This window comes from Suillus paluster (assembly GCF_016628075.1).
Source record: "Suillus paluster strain FC165 chromosome Unknown EDB91scaffold_30, whole genome shotgun sequence".
In the NCBI taxonomy this organism is placed as follows: domain Eukaryota; kingdom Fungi; phylum Basidiomycota; class Agaricomycetes; order Boletales; family Suillaceae; genus Suillus; species Suillus paluster.
In genome coordinates, this window is record NW_024537590.1 from 370,937 (window position 1) to 389,353 (window position 18,417).

General features: G+C 47.4%; 6 protein-coding genes across 6 annotated transcripts; 4 read left to right on the forward strand and 2 right to left on the reverse strand.

Annotated features, from left to right (window-relative positions):
* Positions 1-1,188: 1,188 nt before the first annotated feature.
* EDB91DRAFT_1249096 (uncharacterized protein) lies at positions 1,189-2,674 on the forward strand (the record flags this gene model as incomplete). Its single annotated transcript, XM_041323025.1, has 13 exons — positions 1,189-1,274; positions 1,373-1,410; positions 1,461-1,510; positions 1,563-1,592; positions 1,647-1,716; positions 1,777-1,866; positions 1,923-2,065; positions 2,114-2,138; positions 2,189-2,218; positions 2,267-2,279; positions 2,336-2,395; positions 2,447-2,503; positions 2,557-2,674. 13 exons carry the CDS (start codon positions 1,189-1,191, stop codon positions 2,672-2,674), a joined length of 810 nt encoding a protein of 269 aa, XP_041176628.1.
* A 4,546-nt stretch (positions 2,675-7,220) lies between these two features.
* On the forward strand, positions 7,221-7,574 carry EDB91DRAFT_1007371 (Homeodomain-like protein; the record flags this gene model as incomplete). The annotated part of the gene is made up of 1 exon (XM_041312344.1): positions 7,221-7,574. A coding segment is annotated over one exon (354 nt), but the record flags the coding sequence as incomplete, so codon positions are not given.
* A 529-nt stretch (positions 7,575-8,103) lies between these two features.
* EDB91DRAFT_1054378 (uncharacterized protein) lies at positions 8,104-8,361 on the forward strand (the record flags this gene model as incomplete). The annotated part of the gene is made up of 2 exons (XM_041313825.1): positions 8,104-8,220; positions 8,254-8,361. Coding segments are annotated over 2 exons (225 nt in total), but the record flags the coding sequence as incomplete, so codon positions are not given.
* On the reverse strand, positions 8,300-10,645 carry EDB91DRAFT_1347532 (uncharacterized protein). The gene is made up of 6 exons (XM_041325930.1): positions 10,223-10,645; positions 9,530-10,167; positions 9,376-9,465; positions 9,260-9,320; positions 9,156-9,172; positions 8,300-9,095 (listed from the first exon to the last, which is right to left on the reverse strand). The coding sequence occupies exons 1-6, from the start codon at positions 10,539-10,541 to the stop codon at positions 8,445-8,447; spliced, it is 1,776 nt and encodes a 591-aa protein (XP_041176631.1). The 5' UTR covers positions 10,542-10,645; the 3' UTR covers positions 8,300-8,444.
* Positions 10,646-11,182: 537 nt separating this feature from the next.
* Positions 11,183-11,916, reverse strand: EDB91DRAFT_1054250 (PX domain-containing protein; the record flags this gene model as incomplete). Its single annotated transcript, XM_041313818.1, has 4 exons — positions 11,183-11,353; positions 11,410-11,484; positions 11,543-11,743; positions 11,800-11,916. The coding sequence occupies 4 exons, from the start codon at positions 11,914-11,916 to the stop codon at positions 11,183-11,185; spliced, it is 564 nt and encodes a 187-aa protein (XP_041176632.1).
* A 3,797-nt stretch (positions 11,917-15,713) lies between these two features.
* On the forward strand, positions 15,714-17,297 carry EDB91DRAFT_1082617 (uncharacterized protein; the record flags this gene model as incomplete). Its single annotated transcript, XM_041315510.1, has 13 exons — positions 15,714-15,799; positions 15,863-15,935; positions 15,986-16,035; positions 16,083-16,126; positions 16,176-16,195; positions 16,247-16,299; positions 16,353-16,435; positions 16,483-16,572; positions 16,630-16,769; positions 16,893-16,922; positions 16,971-17,012; positions 17,040-17,118; positions 17,257-17,297. 13 exons carry the CDS (start codon positions 15,714-15,716, stop codon positions 17,295-17,297), a joined length of 831 nt encoding a protein of 276 aa, XP_041176633.1.
* Between the last annotated feature and the right edge of the window lie 1,120 nt (positions 17,298-18,417).

Below are 18,417 nucleotides of genomic sequence, written 5' to 3' on the forward strand. Positions count from 1 at the left end.
CGTTCATAGAACCGACGACTCGTCGTGCAATTATGGTTCTGCTTCGATGTCGATCCTATGGCATCTGGAATAATGATAAGAGGGTTGTGGGTGCATTGGGAACGATAATGCTTGCAACTTGGTGATAGGCTTCCCCAGATGACAAATCGGGCCCACGTGATTTCCTCTTCATGAGTTCAAACTTCATGTCCGTTGTGTGACTCCAAAATCACAATATTAATGGTTCGAACGTTCAAACGTTCAATACCGTCCCGAATGCGTCAACCAGTTTCTCAGGTCCCAGCCCTTTCCGCGACAGTGTCCCAGATTCTCGAGTTTGCTCTGACTCGCTCAAGTACTACTTGAGTGAAGATATTCATATTCAAGCTCAGGCTAATACGGAAATGGATTGAGTGACAGTAGTCTTGATGTACAAAGACTTTTTTTTGGAGGGCTACGAGACCACGTCTTCTAGTAAAGCAAGTGGCTTACAGACACGAGCTGAGCGCTGAAAGGTCAAGGTGAGTATTGGTCCCTGCAATGAATGATATCAAATAGTGACAGTCGTACCGATAGTTATATTTAGTCAGAAGAACGCGTAGTAGCAGTGAAAACAGGTAGTTCATTGACCCACTAGGTCACGAGAAATACCGAGCGATATCGTTTTCAGCGAGGCAGTGAGTTTGAGGCCCCATCACCGTCTACCCCATATGCCAAGTTAGCATGGCATGACATACCCACATGAAGGCCCTGCCCTACTTCAAAGCATCTTGGATGTCGAACTCCTGACACTGCTTGTATCCCAGCAAAGTTAATTTTCTCTTACGCCCACACAATTTCAATAAATCCGTGACGTTGTTTATATTGACACTGCCTTTCACGCCTAAGCTAGGACGTACTTGTACTAGGTGTTGCCGCCAAGATGCTACTTGGAGCCAGGTCTGACCATTATGTCTTCGATCTTCAACTGACACACATTTATAGTAGTGGTTCAATGTCAAGGTGGGTGAAGGGTCGCGAGTGTGAAGACGTGGGTATCCTGAATGCTTCTATCATATAATTGGCTACTGCAGATGCTCCACAGGGTTCAAAACTATTATATGTACATGTTCTGCATTTTGTCCTAACAAGCCGGACATCTTCTACCCAACAGCATCGATTCCTGTAACACCCTCGACCTCTAACGACATTTTCTACCCAAATCTCATCATGGTGGACTGGAATGATCCTGACCTCGAAGAAAAATCAGGGATGCTTTCAGAGCGGCTACTGTATATTATCGTTGGTTTATACGGGTGAGTGCTTCGCGCTATAATGTCTTGAATGCGACACCAATTTATCTGTGTCTGGATCTGTAGCTGGGAATATGTACGTTCCTCAAATGTGGAAATAGCATTGCTTCGGAGGCAGCTTTCATTCCGATGGCCTTTGGTGCGCATTTTAAAGGAAGTGGTGGATGCTTGCTACTCACTCATGCTCAGCTCCCATACATCACCGCTCGATTCAGCTTCTTGATCGCGACCGTTTTGCTGTGAGCAGACAAAGAGAAATTGACAAGCGTACTGATAGCCTTTGCTATGCAGTGCGACCACGACAAATATGACGATCAGAACGTAAGTTCATAATTATCCCTCGTACCATGCTTGATCTCATTGTATTCAATGCAGGTGGATTATCTGGAACACCAGTTACTTGCTGCGCTTCTTGCTAGCTCTCCTCTTACTAGGTCATTGTACAGTGCTTGCTCTCTGTACGTATTTACTGCTATTTAGTGTGTTTAATCCAACTATTTGTCAGGCGTTGCAACCGTTCGTGCATCCACAAGAAACGGGGTGTGCATGACTAGTTTTGTCAACCCCGCATATGCTGGTGCAGTGCCCGTATATAGTACGCATGTCGAATTTATGTCAATGGATGCGTGATGAGCAGTACCCCGGGTGTAGGCATGTTCCATGATTGCGCACTTTTGGTTTTCACCATTGTTGGACTATGGAGGATACCATCGTCTTCTACGCTATGGAAGACGCTCGTGACACAGGGCGTGATATACTTCGTCATAAACTTGGCGGCAAACATCGTTGCACTAGTATGTTCCTTGTTCCTTCACAGGGTTCTTGCATACTGAATCTTGTAGGTCCTGAATCGCTTGAACCTAAACCGTAGGACTGTCTTGTTGTGTAGCACATGTCTTCTGATATTGTCCCCGCAGCTATCATGAATAATATTTTCTCAATACCTAGTATGTGCCCATGGCTTCGGTGAGATTATATCGCTGACCTTTCGAAAGCGATATGCATTTGGTTGGGACTCTCGTTATGATATCCAATTGATATGCAAAGCTAACTTTTATTTGCAGCACGATTGCATCTAGCCAAGTTGTACTCTCGCTCCTCCGTGCTTCGCCAGACGATGACAGGTTTTTCCTTTTTCATCCACATGTATCCCCAGTCTCATTCATAACGAATAGTGACAGCGCCTCGTCGGTCAAATCGCCACCGCTGATGACTGACTTCACCGTTCCACAGTAAAAAAAATCTTCTTCTGGAACGTGTGTACGGTGATTTACTGTGCATTCAGGTTCCCATCTGTTGCTGAGCCCGAGGAGGGCATTCGTTTGGAATCACCGCAAGTACTACATGGTCCCCAGCTTTCGAATGGAACCAGATATCCCGTTCTGGCGAACGAAACTTTCTGATTGTCGAGTGGCCTAATTTTATTTTGCTCATGAACCCCCGTTATGAAAAAATTGTTTATAGTCCAATTTGAGTCTCGATCAAAGGTATTCGGATGTTGGACTTCAATGAACCGACGGTGCAGGGTAGTGTCGGCACGTACCAATATAATATTTGTAGTCGGTAGTGGGAGTGCAACGGGGTAATGTCAAGTGCAAATGAGTCGAACTGCACAAATATCTGTGTTTCAATATGCGCAAGTAACCGTTGACAGCGCCCTTCAATCTTACCCCAGATCTAAGTGAAAGGCAGTCGAGGACCGTGACACGGGTAATATTACTGAAAAGACTCACTAGAGAACAACGCACGTAAGCTCAGCCTACTAAGTTGGCCTTCGTAGCTTTATCACATCAAGTTCCGGTACGATGCGAGTGCTTCGTCATGTCTACCTGCCCGAATGAGTGCATAAGACAGCTGCTTGTTTGTCTGCCACACGGACTTGGCGTCCCACCCGAAGAGCTACAAGAAAGCGCAGATGAACATAACAAGGACTGTTGGCATCATATCAACGTACCACAGTGAAATTCCTATACATACTTAGTACAATGAATTAGCAATTTAGAAACGAAAGTGCTAGCATTGGCAGCCGCAGTGAAGTGCTCGACAACTTTGTTGTGCCAAAGCCTGCCATTCAAGGCAATGTTTCCCAGTTGCCAAAACATGTAGATATGCCTGATGTAGGAAGCGCAAAAGATCAGCGAGCACACAAACCTGGGCTTCAGTGAGTGGGTGATGCTCACTTGCACGATACGACAAGAAAGAAGATCAACAACATTGCCTCCTCATGGTGACCTGAATTGAACAGTACAAGCGCGTGGAAATCATAATGAAGAACGGAGAGGCTATCATTGCACGCTATATTATAGCACAGCCCTTAGCCTCGTATGACGTCGTCAATAACCATAGCATATACTTATGTAGTACTGACTTCAAACTCTTGTAAAAAGATTCAACGATGTGTGATTGACATTTAACAACCAGCAAGTCTGGGAGGGAATTGTTCATTGACGGTTTTATTTGAGCAGATGGAAGGGACATATTCCTATGGTACGGCGGAGTGACTCTCGATCGAAGATGTTAGACATTGGACCTGAAGGAACCGAAGAAGGGTACGTGCTGAACGAACAGGTTGCTGTATGATGCAATTCATAGTCGGCGGCGGCAGGCATGGACTCGGGGTGTGCAAACATCACAGAATCCTTGTTTGCATTCATGTTATGAGTGGGTATACAATACGAGTATGAAGGGATGGGGTTAATGTCGAGGTAAAAGCATAACACTGTGTCGAGATGGGTATGTAGCCGCTCGCGGCTAGGGCCGTATCACCGTTGGCAGCGTATAGCATCATTCATTCATACTTGAGAGCTGGGTGGAATATGGTTGAGATCCGTAGCATGGGTGATATTCTGAATAGACTCACTAGAGAACCAAGCACGTAAGCTGGCCTCCGTAGTTTTATCACTTGCGTCCATCAATTTTCGGTACGGTTCGAGTGCTTCTCCAAGTCTGCCTGCCCGAATAAGTGCATGGCACAACTGCTTGTGTGCGGTATGCCACAATGACTTGAGGTCCCACCCAAAGAGCTGGAGAAACGCATAGTTGAGAACGGAAACAATTGTCAGTTGCATAGTATAGTATCAACGTACCACGGTGAATCCCTCATACATAGAATCAATCGGCGATTTATAAAAGTTGGCGCTAGCGTCGACAACGGCAGTGAAGTGGTCAACAGCTTCCTTGTGAAGCTTTCCCTCCAAGGCAATGGTGCCCAGTTGGACATGTAGATATGCCTGAAAAATCGGGATCAGCCCACAAACCAGGACTTCATTGCCTGCATGATACTCACCTCTACGACATGACAAGCAAGGGGATCTGCATTGGGACCGGCAGCTAGCTCTTTAACACGCAACATTGCCTCTGTATGTTTATTTGCATTGAACAATGCAATTGCCTGAAACCCGTTACGAAGCGCAGAATACGCAAGAAAAAGTAACCTGCCTTGATCAAGAAAAGGAAATGATTGGTCTTTGGATCACTGTCCGTGAAAGTGGACGCGAGGTCAAAGGCTGTTGTCGAGTCCCCGACATTCTCTTTTCCGCAGAGGGCAATACCTTTGGAGATATATCCAGTCAATGAGGGCAGTATGCTAAGGGACTGTGTCACGATTGATGTTAGCATATTTTAAGGGGGCATGATGGGTCGCTGTCACCTTAATCGCATCTTGAAGCGCGCGGTCCCAGTCGAGTTTGCGTGCCATCATGAATGAGCGATTGGCATAGGAAGTGTAGTCGTTGGCATCAGCGTCAATCTCTTGTGTGAGTAGCTCTTCAGCCATAGACAAGTCCCCTGCGATGCATACATTACGGGCGTTTGGGTTGATGACAAGAATCTGTGGCACGAAGCATGCTCGAATCGCATAATCAGAGTCAGGAATGGAAACATGCCTTGGAATCAGAGCCTTGAGCCTTTTGAATAAAAAAGACGATGAGATGGTAAAGGAGCGGGGAATCAACAGGAAAGTACCTTTGATTCCGGTTCCTTGGGAACACCCTCCAGCGGTGGATCTTCAGGCACTGCCCACTCTAAGATCTTCTTATCCTCACCTCCGCTGAGTATATGCTTTCCGTCCATCGAGAACTTGATACATTTCACTTGGGCAGAGTGCTGGAAGGTGGCAATGATTCGTCGATCAGAGAGACGCCAGAGATGGACGTGACTATCATTAATTGATATGGAAGCGATGAGCGTGCCAGCAGGATTAATGGCAATGGGTTCGATAGCGATATGACCCGTTGTCCAGGTATGACCGACCTGCTGCCAGGTCGGTAGATCCCACTCCAGGATAGTGGCAACTGAAGATAGGCCCCATGCCGCTGAGAAAAGGCGTGTTCCATCGGGCGTCCATGCGAGTGAGGTGTGGAGGCATTTTTCGTGGCCGTTGAGAGTTGCAATGCAGTGCCTCGTACCTGAAGTATAAATTTTGATATTGACGTATGTCGCGATGGCAAGTAATTCCCCAGACGGTGAATACCGAACGCAGTGAATCTGGGGTCCACTACACAGAATTTGACTTCCTTGTCGCTGCCATGTTTTCATGCTCCACAGCTTTGTCGTCTGGGGGCTATTATCCCATGAAGCAGTGGCAAGCACTGTTCCATCGGGGGAAAAGTCCAGCGAGACGACTGACTTAGTGTGGGCTTCTATAGGTTGGAGTGATTCTCCAGTTTCCCCTTGCCAGGCTATGACCTCTCCGTTCTTATCACCACTTGCTATCAATTGTCCGTCTTGTGATACCACCAATGCGTTCACGATGGCGTCATGCCCCTCCATCTTCTTCAACACGACACCTGTATTCAAGTCCCATAGACGAAGCATTTCGTCACGCAAGCTAGTGACCATACGTCGTCTATCGGGGAATACTGCGACTGCGAGTACTGTATCGAGATCATGATCTCCAAACTCTCGAACCGATGCGGTGCTTGGAATGAGCTGCGACATTTATACTGCAGGTTGATGGTGCTGAGCGCTGAGCCCGGTCCACTCGTCGACGTAGTGGAGGAATTGTGGGTGTTTTGCTCGAGGCTACAGAGGTGCTTGCACTTGGCGTTTTTATGCTGCTTCACAATATCTAGATGCCCAAGATAAGGCTGTTATCATAATAATCGACTTCATCAGCAAATCACTTTGCCTCTGTGGGCTCTGTACAGCTCTGTACAGAAGGGACCAAGCTGTGGCCAGCCATTTTTTGGTGGTGGGAAAAAAGTGTTTTGCTGCTGTTGCTTGACGATACAAGTGCCTGGCACATGCGCCCAACTTGCGTCACTGCAGCTTTCCAGACGGCTCAACGATGACCGACTATCACTGCAGGTGTTGACCAACATTATCGAATGGACCCAATTCTTCGACCGTCGAGAAACCAATGTCCGCCATCTGATCGCACGCAAGCACAATCTTTCATGGCTGTTATGCCAGCGCAGCAGCAACCACCATGTCCCAAGGCATGATGCTTCCTTCCCATATCACTGTAGTCATACCGGTACATGGTGCTATGATTATAACTCTCGAACCTGTTATAGGAAAGCTCATTGAATGATGCAGGGGTCCACGCCGCAAATAGGAAGACGATACACATGGTTCACCTGATTGGCCGTGCGCTGCTTCCTTGAACCTCAGCCAAATCGACCACAACCATAGATGTGGTAATTCGACCGGTCTCTGTCGCCTGGAACGTTGGATCTGATGGATGTGGGACTTCCTCGGATCTCCCTGTGATCGATACTATAGGCATATGTAGCTTTTGCTGATGGTACTTACAATTTACACAGAAGATAATCGATCATCGAATGGGTTCATCTGAAATAAATGGATCAAATGCGATTTACAGCAGTTTCCGAAAGTAATGACAATTGCATATTTTTCGCGCGTGTGTGACCAAAAAGGAAATTTTCATTTGAGTGCTCCAGACGACGCCAGCGCTGAGCAGACCTCGAAAACTGACTTGTTCCCTCGCTATATGCCATGGTTAACAGACGTATAAGCGAAGATATCAAACAATGTGCCCTTCGACTGTGGAATCACGGCTGGGATGTGCAGGATATCTGTGAGGCACTCGGTATTTCTCAGAGCAGTTGTTATCGCTGGCGGAGGATCTTTGAGGAACTAGGCACTGTCAAAAAACCCCCTTCACCACTCATTGGTCGCACTCGAATCATCACACGAGCTCTCCTGACAGCTGTCGAAGACCTCTTTGCTGAGGACTCTGATCTCTTCCTTGACGAAGTTTGCACATGGCTTGCCGGCCAGCACAACATTATCATCGGCACTTCTATGTTATGCCACAATCTCAAACAAGCTGGTCTCACTCAAAAACTCCTTCAAAAACTCGCTTCTGAACGTGACGAGGCCCGTCAAGAGGACTTCAAAGCCAGCCTTTGTAACGACTTCATTGGTGATGGCTCCGAATTTGTCGTCCTCAATGAAACTAGCAAGGACGAGCGCACCTATGCACGGCGTTATGGACGAGCGCACAGTGGACAACGTGCGCACCTTACCGATGTCTTCGTTCGAGGAGACCACTACTCGCTGTGTGCTGCAATGACAATTGATGGCTACCTTGCTGCACGTATTGTTGAAGGTTCATTCGATTCGCAAGAGTTCTACGATTTTGTCGCTGAAGAAGTGGTAAGTTTACAATCCTTTTTATGTCTACTCAGTTCTTGGATTTTTTTCTCTAGCTTCCACATATGAATCTGTACCCTGAAGAGCGGTCTGTACTGGTTGCCGACAACTGCCATATACATCACAATGAAGCTCTTGTTGAACTTGTTGAAAGCGCTGGTTTGATGTTGGATCATCTTTCACGTTATCTTACTAACACTCTCCAGGTTGCTTGATTCTTTACCTGCCACCATACTCGCCAGATCTGACACCGATTGAGGAATCATTTAGCACTTGTATGTCTTGGTTATTCAAGGTGATTTATATGTGCGCAATTCATCTACTGTTCATAGTCAAAGCATACATCCGTCGTCATGCACATGAGCTTCGTCAACACGATGACCCAGCTTTGTCTCTCCTCGAAGCAACGAGCTGTATTACCGCAGACAAGGCACGTGGATGGTTCAAAAATGCAGGCTATATTGTTACATGACAGAGAGTGGTCTATAGTGTACACAAATGAATATTTTTGGGGACAGTCACGAACGAAAAAAAGGGAAAAGTGCAAAGTAGGAATCACTGCAACCAAGTACCAGATTTGATGGTGGTACAAAATTTTCTATGTGCGCCAAGAAATGCTTGCCAACCAAGTTTCGTAAACTGGCCAATGTCGCGCCATTCTTTTTCTTCGAGTGTCTCAACGGCTCGGTTCCCTGGCTGGTACTCGAGAGCCATAAGTTTCGCTTGATCACTGTCAGAGATGTGATATTTGACACAGAATTCCGATAGTGAGACATTGTGAGTTGTGGTTACGCTAGGAGATGATGAAGCTGACGTCTCCCCAGGTGTTCCAAAGGGTGGATGCCCTCCGACTGGTTGACCATGACCTGAATAGTATGGTTGTGCAGGATAGCCGAACCCCCCAGCATAAGGAGGTTGCATATATGGAGGATAGTAGGGTCCAGGATGAAACCCGTAAGGCTGGTGTGGCACGTAAGGAGGAAAACCAGGTGCTGGAGCTGGGATGGAGTGTAATAGTTCTGGATTTGGTGCTTGTGTATGCGGTGTGAGGCTTGCATGTTCTTCTTGACGTTGATGGTAGAATTCACCGAATGCGGAGAGAGGTGCACCTGGTGGGGGACGAACACTTGCCAGCACCTTGAGTTTCTTGTCGGCTGTAAAATGCGCAGATGTCGGAGGGGCTGTCTTGTTGGCCTTTCCGGCAACCTAAATGCGGGTACATGCGTCATTTTCGGTTTCCCACAATTGATGGCCCAGAGAGCTTACAATAGCTGTTGCCCAGACTTTCATCCGCAATGGAGTGAGCTCAAAATAGGCATCCCTCCTCTTGTCGTGTCATACATGCTTGTGTGGAAACATGGGACATTGACCGAATGGATATAAATCCTGAAGTTCTGCTTCTGCCGTCACTCGTCTAGCAGCTATATCCTCCTAGAATGTGTTTGTCAGAGCTCGGAGTTGCAATGTTACATATATGACGGCATACAATGACACCCTTGGCAGAACCACCTTGCGCAGCTTCGTCATCAAAATCAAACGGGTGTTCAATGAAGTCAGGCTTGCCAGTATCCCAATCCTAATAGGCAGAAATTCAGTGATCGATGCAAAAGCACTAAGGCTAGCGTCACAGTACAACTTACTTCTTCTTCCTTAGCAGGCTTCGGGGTGTATAGCCAAACAACAACATTATCAGTGGTCCACTTTGCTGAGACAGCATCAACAAGTGCCTCGTAACCAGCCTGGTCGGCAATCTTCTTCCGAGGGGCACTCTGTGCCTGGTTCTCAAACTTCCACTCGAATTTTGTGACTGGCAACATCGTAAGTCGGCACGGTAATGCCTTTGCGACCTCTTGCTTGAACGTCAAGAAGGTTTGGGCTGTATCAAGTTTGAAAGGGCCTCTCGTGACCGTCACTGCCAGTGGGGGTGCTTTCACTGCCTTGCCTGTTTTTTTCTGAGTCTCTGTGGACGCTGACCAAACTTGAACATAGACTGTGAATTTTCGTGGTGCGTCTTCATCCGCCATGCCTTCACTATCCTCACTCTGAGTCAGCGAGTCGAAGATGCTTTCCCTACAGACTTTCTTTCCTCGAGCTGATGCTTTCTTCGACTTTCGAAGTGGCTGCCGATTGATGACCTTGTCTGAATCAAGTGGGATGCCAGACAATTTCCGCTTCTTGACAGCAGCCTTTGGTGATGAGACATGATCCACTGGCTGCTTTCGCTTATGAGAAGCACCAAATGACGCTGGGTTTGTATAGACAAACTTGAGTGTAGGGCCTACATGAATATGTTTAGTGCTGAAAATGCTGAAAATGCGCCCCTCCTGACATACTGACTGCGGCTGCACTAGTGCTGGACCTATCCGTGGATTGGTGAATGCATTCTACACTTTCATCTGACTCTAGTTCAAGTTCATCGACTTCGACCTCCCAGTCATCGTCTTCATCGAGCTGATCCTCTGCATCACCAGCTGGCCATTGGACCTTAGAGAGGTGCCCTGTCATTTTACTACCTTCCACAGTTAGTAAAGGTGATTCCGGGAACTCGAGCAGCTCGTCTAATTCGTTTGCATCGTCGTGCCGGTGCCCAGGCTGAATCGGAGGGAGTTTGATTGTGAGTTTTTTGGAATTGCCCTTTTTCCCTTTCGCCATGGATAATATTGGTATAAAGACGCGTAGTAAACACAGTAGAAGGGATGAAAAATGCCTCAGAGACGCCGCAGGGAAGACAGAAAGTCCTTCTGTGATCAAGAACGCCATTTCTCATTGATTTCCTTTTTGGTCGCGCGCGCGCGAAAATTATGCGATTGTCATTACTTTCGGAAACAGCTGTAATGAATCATCCAGGTCTGTTCTTTGAACTTTTTTTATTGCCTGCTCCCTGTTATTTGGTGAACCCTATGTCAGTGATCGCGTGATTTATATATCCAACACGACATTAATGGACACTGGGACACGTAGTCATGATATTCTATCGCCCAGCCCTGGATTACGAGTTGCGAACTGGCGTTAGATTGAGTTGGGCTCGCCGAGTAAGGTAGCCTGGCACCGTTGAGAAGTTCCATCGCAATGTTGAAGTTATCAACGGTCTTGATAAAATGAGAAATTGGCCAGCAAGACGCTGCAGCACATCTCGGCCGCAGATGAACGAACACACGTGCCAAACACGAGCGCATTTAGTCGTAATGAATATGCATAGGTAGAGTAAGTGGTAAGTACGGCAGTATAAAGAGTAATAAAGAAAAAATATTGTCCGCACCATCCGCGATCCAAATATCACGCATGATGGACGCCTAGTCCATAACCCACCACCTTACAGCCTGACATGCACCAATCTCAGGGTGTAGGAGAACCGCACAGAGCCAGTACTGCAGTTGTCTCCGGCGACGATCGAGGAAAGCTGCTCGGTAGCGTGAGAAGGGAGATTTTGGAGGGAGGGCCAGGATAAAGTGATGTTGATGCTTCTGTCAGGACGACCGAATATGAGATATTATCAAAGTAGAACGAGAGGTAGACGCACGGGTAATGAATGTTTCAGAGCATCGTACAGCAGCACGAAATCACTATACCGCTTATGTGCATGGATGGTGGTACCCTATTCACGTTCAGCGGTTCACCACTGATCGGAACTACAATATGAAAGACATGCGAACCTCTTTTGTGTGAATCACACAATCATACACGACATATGCTCCACCCAGTTTATCACCTACACTCGTCCAACCCGCGATATGTACGTTTCGGGCAAAAGTCAGACTCGTGCCTGAGTTGTCATCCAGCGAGATGTCACGGGAGAAAATGGAGGGTGGTCCTTGAGGGGATTTGGGGTGGATGGATGGAAGAGATATTTGGTCCTGGTTGACGGTCAGTCAGTTAAGTATGTTGCGTGGGAAAGAGAGGAGGAACGGACGTCACATAACTCGTCGTACAATCGTGATTCTGCTTCGACGTCGATACCGTCGTCTGGAATTAAAACAAGAAGGCTTTGCGTGTTTCGGAAAGGATGTGTGGGTGCGGGGGAGGGCATGGTTCGATAGTATTCCGCTAAGCGCCTGATCGCGGCAAAGCTTCCCCGGATGACAAATCGTGCTAATCTCCGAGTACTTATGTACGTTTAAATGTTTAGTAGAATCAGTACTACAGTTAGTGTTCACGCATTTGATAACTGGTCCTTCTATTTTCCCGTGCTTATGCACCACGTAAGTGACGCACTGTCATTGTCAATATTTCTGACGATACGAGTCGACGACTGTCACTTTCCGCGTTTCCATCATTCGTTACACGGTGGCCAACGCCTATCTTGATTCTTTAGTTCGTCTACAACCGTTGGGCGGAACCATATCACCTGATAGTTTATGCTCGCGACGACCCAGTATTCAGGCCTCAGGCTTGGCACTGCGCAGTGCAATTGCAACGTACATACCGTGTCTACATATTTCGCTCGCCATGACCGTTTCTGTCGCTACTCCACGTCTCCCATAAACCATGATCCGCACCTTCTGTCATCGAAACAAATGATGAAGTTTGACGTGTGGGACTGCAAGGTTGTGCATACGACTATCAGCAACAGCACCCACCCTTGTTTGCCTCTACTACTGGTTCGTCATCGTTATCCGAGTCTGAAGCCGTCGTGATCACCTGAAAATGAAGCACATAAGCACCATGGCGCATGTTACCAGATGAAGGGAATTGCCTCACGGGGTGGGGAAACTGAAAATTTGAAACCCATTTTCATATCCAGTCGTTTCAATGGTGGACGGCCACTAATCCTGAAACCAATATATGATTAGAGTAGAGTTCAAACTCCATACTTCTCCCTCCGTGTTCTCAGCGGTGGAACGCGGATGGAGAAGTTTGTAGTTTGAATACTTGTTGGTGGCGTGCTACAAAGGTTACTGATTCCAACAACTAACTATCATATCACATACTTAGCCCCTTACCCTCGAGTCCGTGAATCAAATCCTCGTCATTCTTATGAGCAACATTGCGCCGTAAATCTCTGCATGAGATCTCAGATAATACGCTAACTAACTCAACCGGGCGTACCAATTTACCCTGCACGAAAGGAACATCGACGAAGGGCGATGCTGCATGATCTGCATGACCGGGCCGCCAGGTTGATAAGTGTTGTAGGCGGGCTTTCGCCATAGTGAAGATGGTTGAACGAGGGCCACTCGCGAAAGAAAGAAGTCTCTTGAGGAAACCCGGGCGTTGATGTGATCGTGGCGATGGAGTATGAGAATGGTGTAACAAATGATATGAGTAGAAAAAGAAGGCATGTGCTGTTCCCGCACGTCATGGACTCCCGGGAAGAAATCAGGTGCCGTATCTTGGCCATCAGGTGACTATATGACACACTGGCAAGGGGACGAGAAATTAACATGTCAAGTACCTGTTCCTTAAGAGCAACCACTGTCAATGCATCCTCAGGGATCACCCACTGTGAGATCTTCTGATCGTGATCTCCGCTTAGGATGTACTTGCGATCCGCGGAAAAGGTGATGCAGCGCAGACCGATAGAGTGCTGAAATATGTAAATGGTTCGTCTATCAGAGGGTCGCCAGAGGCGGACACGCGCGTCACTAGATGCGGAGGTAACGAGAGTGCCAGCTGGGTTCACAGCGATGACGTTGATAAGGATAGTGTGACCCTTCCTGGGCCAGGGATTACCGAGATGGCGCTGGATGGATGGATCCCACACCCATATAGTGAGATCATCCATAGAGCCCGATGAGAGAGGGCGTGTGCCATCGAGCGTCTTGCAAGCGAGTGAGTGGTGGTGTTCTACATGAAAGCCAGGCTTGAAGAGCTTGAACTTGGTGATGCATTTCCTCATACAAACATTCCATATTTGGATATTCCGCGTTGTCGCGATGACAAGTTGTTCGCCAGATATCAGTACTTATTGGCTTTCTTCGCATTTGCCGTGCACGGTTTTGTACTCCACCTTTGTCTTGCCATCCCATGAACCAGTCGCCAGCGTTAAGCCATCTGGAGAAAAATCAATGTAAAGGGAATGCTACGGTCCTTGTAGGATAAGGTGCTTGAAAGGGTGTGATGAATGGAGTCATGAACTGCTCTGTCATCCTTACTAAGACGGTCGAGGTGGACTTAGTGGAGGGGTGGTGGGTGCCTTGCCTGTGTAGAGGTCTGTGTTATGTACTATGCACTTTTATAGCATTTACATGCCTCGTGTTTCATTAGACCATCTAGACAACTGTTCGCCTTCAACATCACTAGTGGAAAAATGTGCAACTAGTCCCACCCACCGCCTCTTCTCCCGCAGTATGACATTGACGAGCAACTATACTTCCTCCTTCCACTGGAAAGAACGTCCAGTCTTCTCCGAAGAAGTTCTCTTGACGCATGTGCTTGAATATAGTTTTTTTTGCAAGGTAATCTGAAGGTCACGCTGATCTTTGCGGCTTGCCATGACATGGCCGAGTGTAGTGAATACGTGCTACAGCAATTGTTATCTTGTATAGCCGGTGCGATAACCATGTAGGTATCAGTTCGTCATGCTTGATACGTGACAGTATAGCTGGTTCGTTCTGAGTGTCCTTGTGTCGCTGATAAGTGATTCTGCTGACTTCTGTTGGCTGGTAGGCGGACGGCGGTTGCAAATATGATGGATTCGGGCAGACATTACACAGCGTAACTCGAATTGTAGCGAGGGAGTGGGTCAGGTTCTGAACTTGGTCCTGGACGACAACGTGAGCAATTGAAGCTTTCCCTGATGACAAATCGGCCTGACGTGATAGGGACACCAGGCACCTTCAATCACGTTCAAAGTTCAACGTTCAGTACCGGACAATTGACGGTAACATTCACGCGCGCATCAACCATAGGCTGGGTCTCTCATTCCTTTCCCCTTGCGTCGCCGCAAGCGATAGCGGAGATTTCTGAGTTTGTTCTTACCCGCTCAAGCAGCACCTTGAGTAGATTACTTACGTATATTCGAACGCGGTGAGTGACCGTCGATGTACTGGAAAAGACTAATGTTCAGGCTGTAGGACAACGCACCCCGGTAAATACAAGTGGCTTGTAGACGCGAGCTGAATAATCAATGTAGGGCTTGGCCACTGCAACGAATGGGAAAGAAAAGCGACAATCGTGTCGACACTTAGTTCTAGGAAGAAAGGGTAGATGTAGGTCCATTAGTATCAGCTTATGAAATTGCCAAATTATGTGCGTCGTCACTTAAATTTGTCGATTTCAGTGAGGGATCAAGGCGTGCCATTCGCCGTCTACCCTGGGTGAAATGTCAAGTCAGCATGTCATGACATGGTACTCACAGTTTGAGTGCCTGTCCTATTCACATCCAAAGCCTTTCCTGCCAGCGTATCTCGCAACTCCTGCTTGCCTCCAAGAAAAGTAAAATTTCCCTGGTTGCCTGACAATTGTAACAAACTCGTGATATTGACCCTGCCTTTGACGCCCCTGCTGGGATGTAGATGTTGCCACCAAGATGCTCTGCTAATTACAGACACTACTTCGACGAACGCACGGTCTCCGGCACTTACGGAGGCAGGTCCTGCCTGTGTGTATACCGACCTTCAACTGACACATATTTATGCGGTGGCGCCAATACTTATGTCAGACTTCGTGGGTGAAGGGTTGCGAGTGTGAAGACTGGCTTTCCTGAACCATCGTATCATATAATTGGCTACCGCAGGCTCTCTACAGGGTTGGAAACGTTGATGTGGGAGACTTGTGTGTACCTTGTTCTGCATTTCGTCCTAATAAACCGGAGATTTTCGAGTCAACAGCAGTCATTCCCTCAACGCCCTCAACTTTCTGATAAGTTCTACCCAACTCAACAACATGGCGGACTGGGATGATATCAACCTCGAAGCGAAATTGGAGATGCTCTCAGTGCAGTTGTTGTATTTTATCCTTGGCTTATACGGGTGAGTGCTTCGTGCTGTAATGTCTTGAATGCGGTACCAAATTTCCTGCGTCTGGGTCTGTAGTTGGGAATATATACGTTCCTTACATGTGGAGATAGCATTGCTTCGGAGACAACTTGCATTTCGATGGGCTTTGGTGAGCATTTTCGACGAGGAGGTGGATGCTTGCTACTCACACATGCCCAGCTCTCGTACATTACCGCTCGGTTCAGCTTCTTGATTGCGATCGTGTGCCTGTGAGCCGACAGGGACAAAGTGACTAACGTACTGACAGCCTTTTCAGTGCGACGCAATTTAGTCCCTTCCCCACAGGAGTCGATTGTCAGAGTGAGTAATTTAGATTTTGTTGAAGAGGCTTACCTCGACTCGGATTTAGGCATGAATACCTTCATCATGGTGAGCACAGGAGCACCCGCCACGTTGTTAATTTACCTTCATATCGTCTAGTTGGCGATAAATGCCGCCATCGGTTGCTCCACAACAAATTTGATGGTCAGAACGTAAGCCCATAATGATCTCTCACAATGCTTGATCTCATGTTATATAAATGCAGGTGGATTATCTGGACAAACAGTTACCTGCTGCGCCTTTTGCTAGTCGTCCTCTCACTAGGCCATTGGACGATTCTCACTCTCTGTGCGTACTTGCTGCTCTCTAGTGTGATCGGTCTAACAATGTTTTAGTCGTTGCAAGCGCTCGCGCATCTTCAACAAACGGGATGTGCATGATCACTTTTGTCAACCCCGCATATTCTAGTGCAGTGGTCATATATGGTACGCATATCGAACTTATAACAAATGGATGCGTGATGAGCGGTACCTGGGGTTTAGGCATGTCCTATGATTTGTTACTTTTGGTCTGGACCGTTGTTGGACTTTGGAGCATATCGTCCTCTACGCTATGGAAGTTGCTCGTGAAACAAGGGGTGATATACTTCGTCATAAATCTGGTGGTAAACATTATCCTACTGGTGTGTTCATCGTTCCTACACAGGATTGTTGCAGACTGAACCTTTTAGGTCTTGAATCGTCTGAACCTGAGCCGTAATTCTGTCTCGCTGCATTTCAAATGCCTACTCACTTCGTATTGGTAGCTATCATGGATGGTATCTTCGCAATTCCTGGTATGTGCCCTTGAATTCGCCGAGTTTATGTCTCTGACGTTTCGAAAGCGGCATGCATTTGGTCGGAACTCTCGTTACAACTTCCTGTTGGTACGCATAACTTACTGTTATTTACAGCACGATTGCGTCCAGCCAAGTAGTACTCTCTCTCCTCCGTCCGTCCGACAAAGAGAGGTTCTTCTTTTTTTTCATCCTTGTGTGTCACTAGTCTCATTCGAAATGAGTAGCGACGACGCCCTGCCGGTTAAAGTACGACCGCAGGCAACTGAGGTCACCCTTATACGGTAAATTGCTTCTCCTGAGACGTGTATGCGGTGATTTACTGTGCGTTCAGGTTTGCAGCTGTTGCGGAAGCCTAGGAGGGCATTGGCTTAGAATTACCGCAAGTACTACATTTGAGGTAGTATCGCGTTCCGGCGCACGAAACTGGCTTGTACTATGTCGAAGGATCTAACTTTAATTTGTGCATAAAACTTTGAAGTCCAATCATTGGGCGGGTTGTAAGACGACGCGGTCTAGCAATTGCAATTCGCTTGTAGACGTGAGCTGAAGAATTAGTGGAGCCCTTGGCCACTGTGACGAATGGGAATGAAAGGTGACAACCGTGTCGACCAGGGAAGAAAGGGTAATAGCGGCAAAAGTAGGTGGTCCAAGCATCGGTTCCCTGTTAATGAAATTGTCAAATTATTTGTCGTTAACTTTGTCGATCCCCGACTCCTACGTTAGTAGGAGGGCTTTGCTGAACACAAACGGATTCTTATCGCTTGCAGAAAGCAGTGCTATTTTCCCACCCTATTTGACACTCCCCCGAGCCCTTCCTGCTTACACTCACACCGCAAAACTTAGCGTGAACTTTGGCGTGAAATACCAATAGCCTGACCAGCTAACAAACTATCGGTCTTGCACGCCACTCTCAAAGGCTTGTCCGCAGCTTCCTCCATGCCAATACGTCATTTAAATTAAAGCGAATGCTCAAACTTACAACCGACTGCAAAATTGTGTCGTAAGTCCTTGGATCACTGTGATGCATTACGGGCTGATGCGTTTGCAAAGTACTCCATGCTCAACCTGTCCAATTTTTTTTAGAACGGCTCAACGATCGGACAGTGCATAATTTGCTGCGCATGTCACGCGCTTCCTGGATAAATTCACGATGTATATGCTTAGTGCATAACGCGTAGCCGTCACCTCGTCTTTGGTCACAACCAACATGCTCCCGAAAGACTACGAAGCCCACATCACACAAATGCCCCACGCAGGCTTTATGGCATGGTTCGCCAGCCTGTCGAATGAGCAACTGGGAACCATACCCGGTGCGTAGTTCCAACACGTTGAATTTGAGAGCCAGCTCAAGCCCACGAGCAGAGTCCACCGTGGTATTCAATGCAACTGCTCAAGGGCCTGCTGAAACGTCCGAGGATACGAGTTCCAACGTTTCACTCGTTGCATCCTGCCGCGGTGAGCAACAGTGTTGTATGACCCATGGGCTTTGATG

Excerpts from the sequence above, each read along its gene's own strand:
- EDB91DRAFT_1347532 (XM_041325930.1), bottom strand. The coding sequence starts at position 10,541 with ATGGCGAAAGGGAAAAAGGGCAATTCCAAAAAACTCACAATCAAACTC. Across the intron at positions 9,466-9,529 it reads AGCCTGCTAAGGAAGAAGAA|GATTGGGATACTGGCAAGCC; the intron begins GTAAGTTGTACT and ends TCTGCCTATTAG. Across the intron at positions 9,321-9,375 it reads GTTCTGCCAAGGGTGTCATT|GAGGATATAGCTGCTAGACG; the intron begins GTATGCCGTCAT and ends AACACATTCTAG.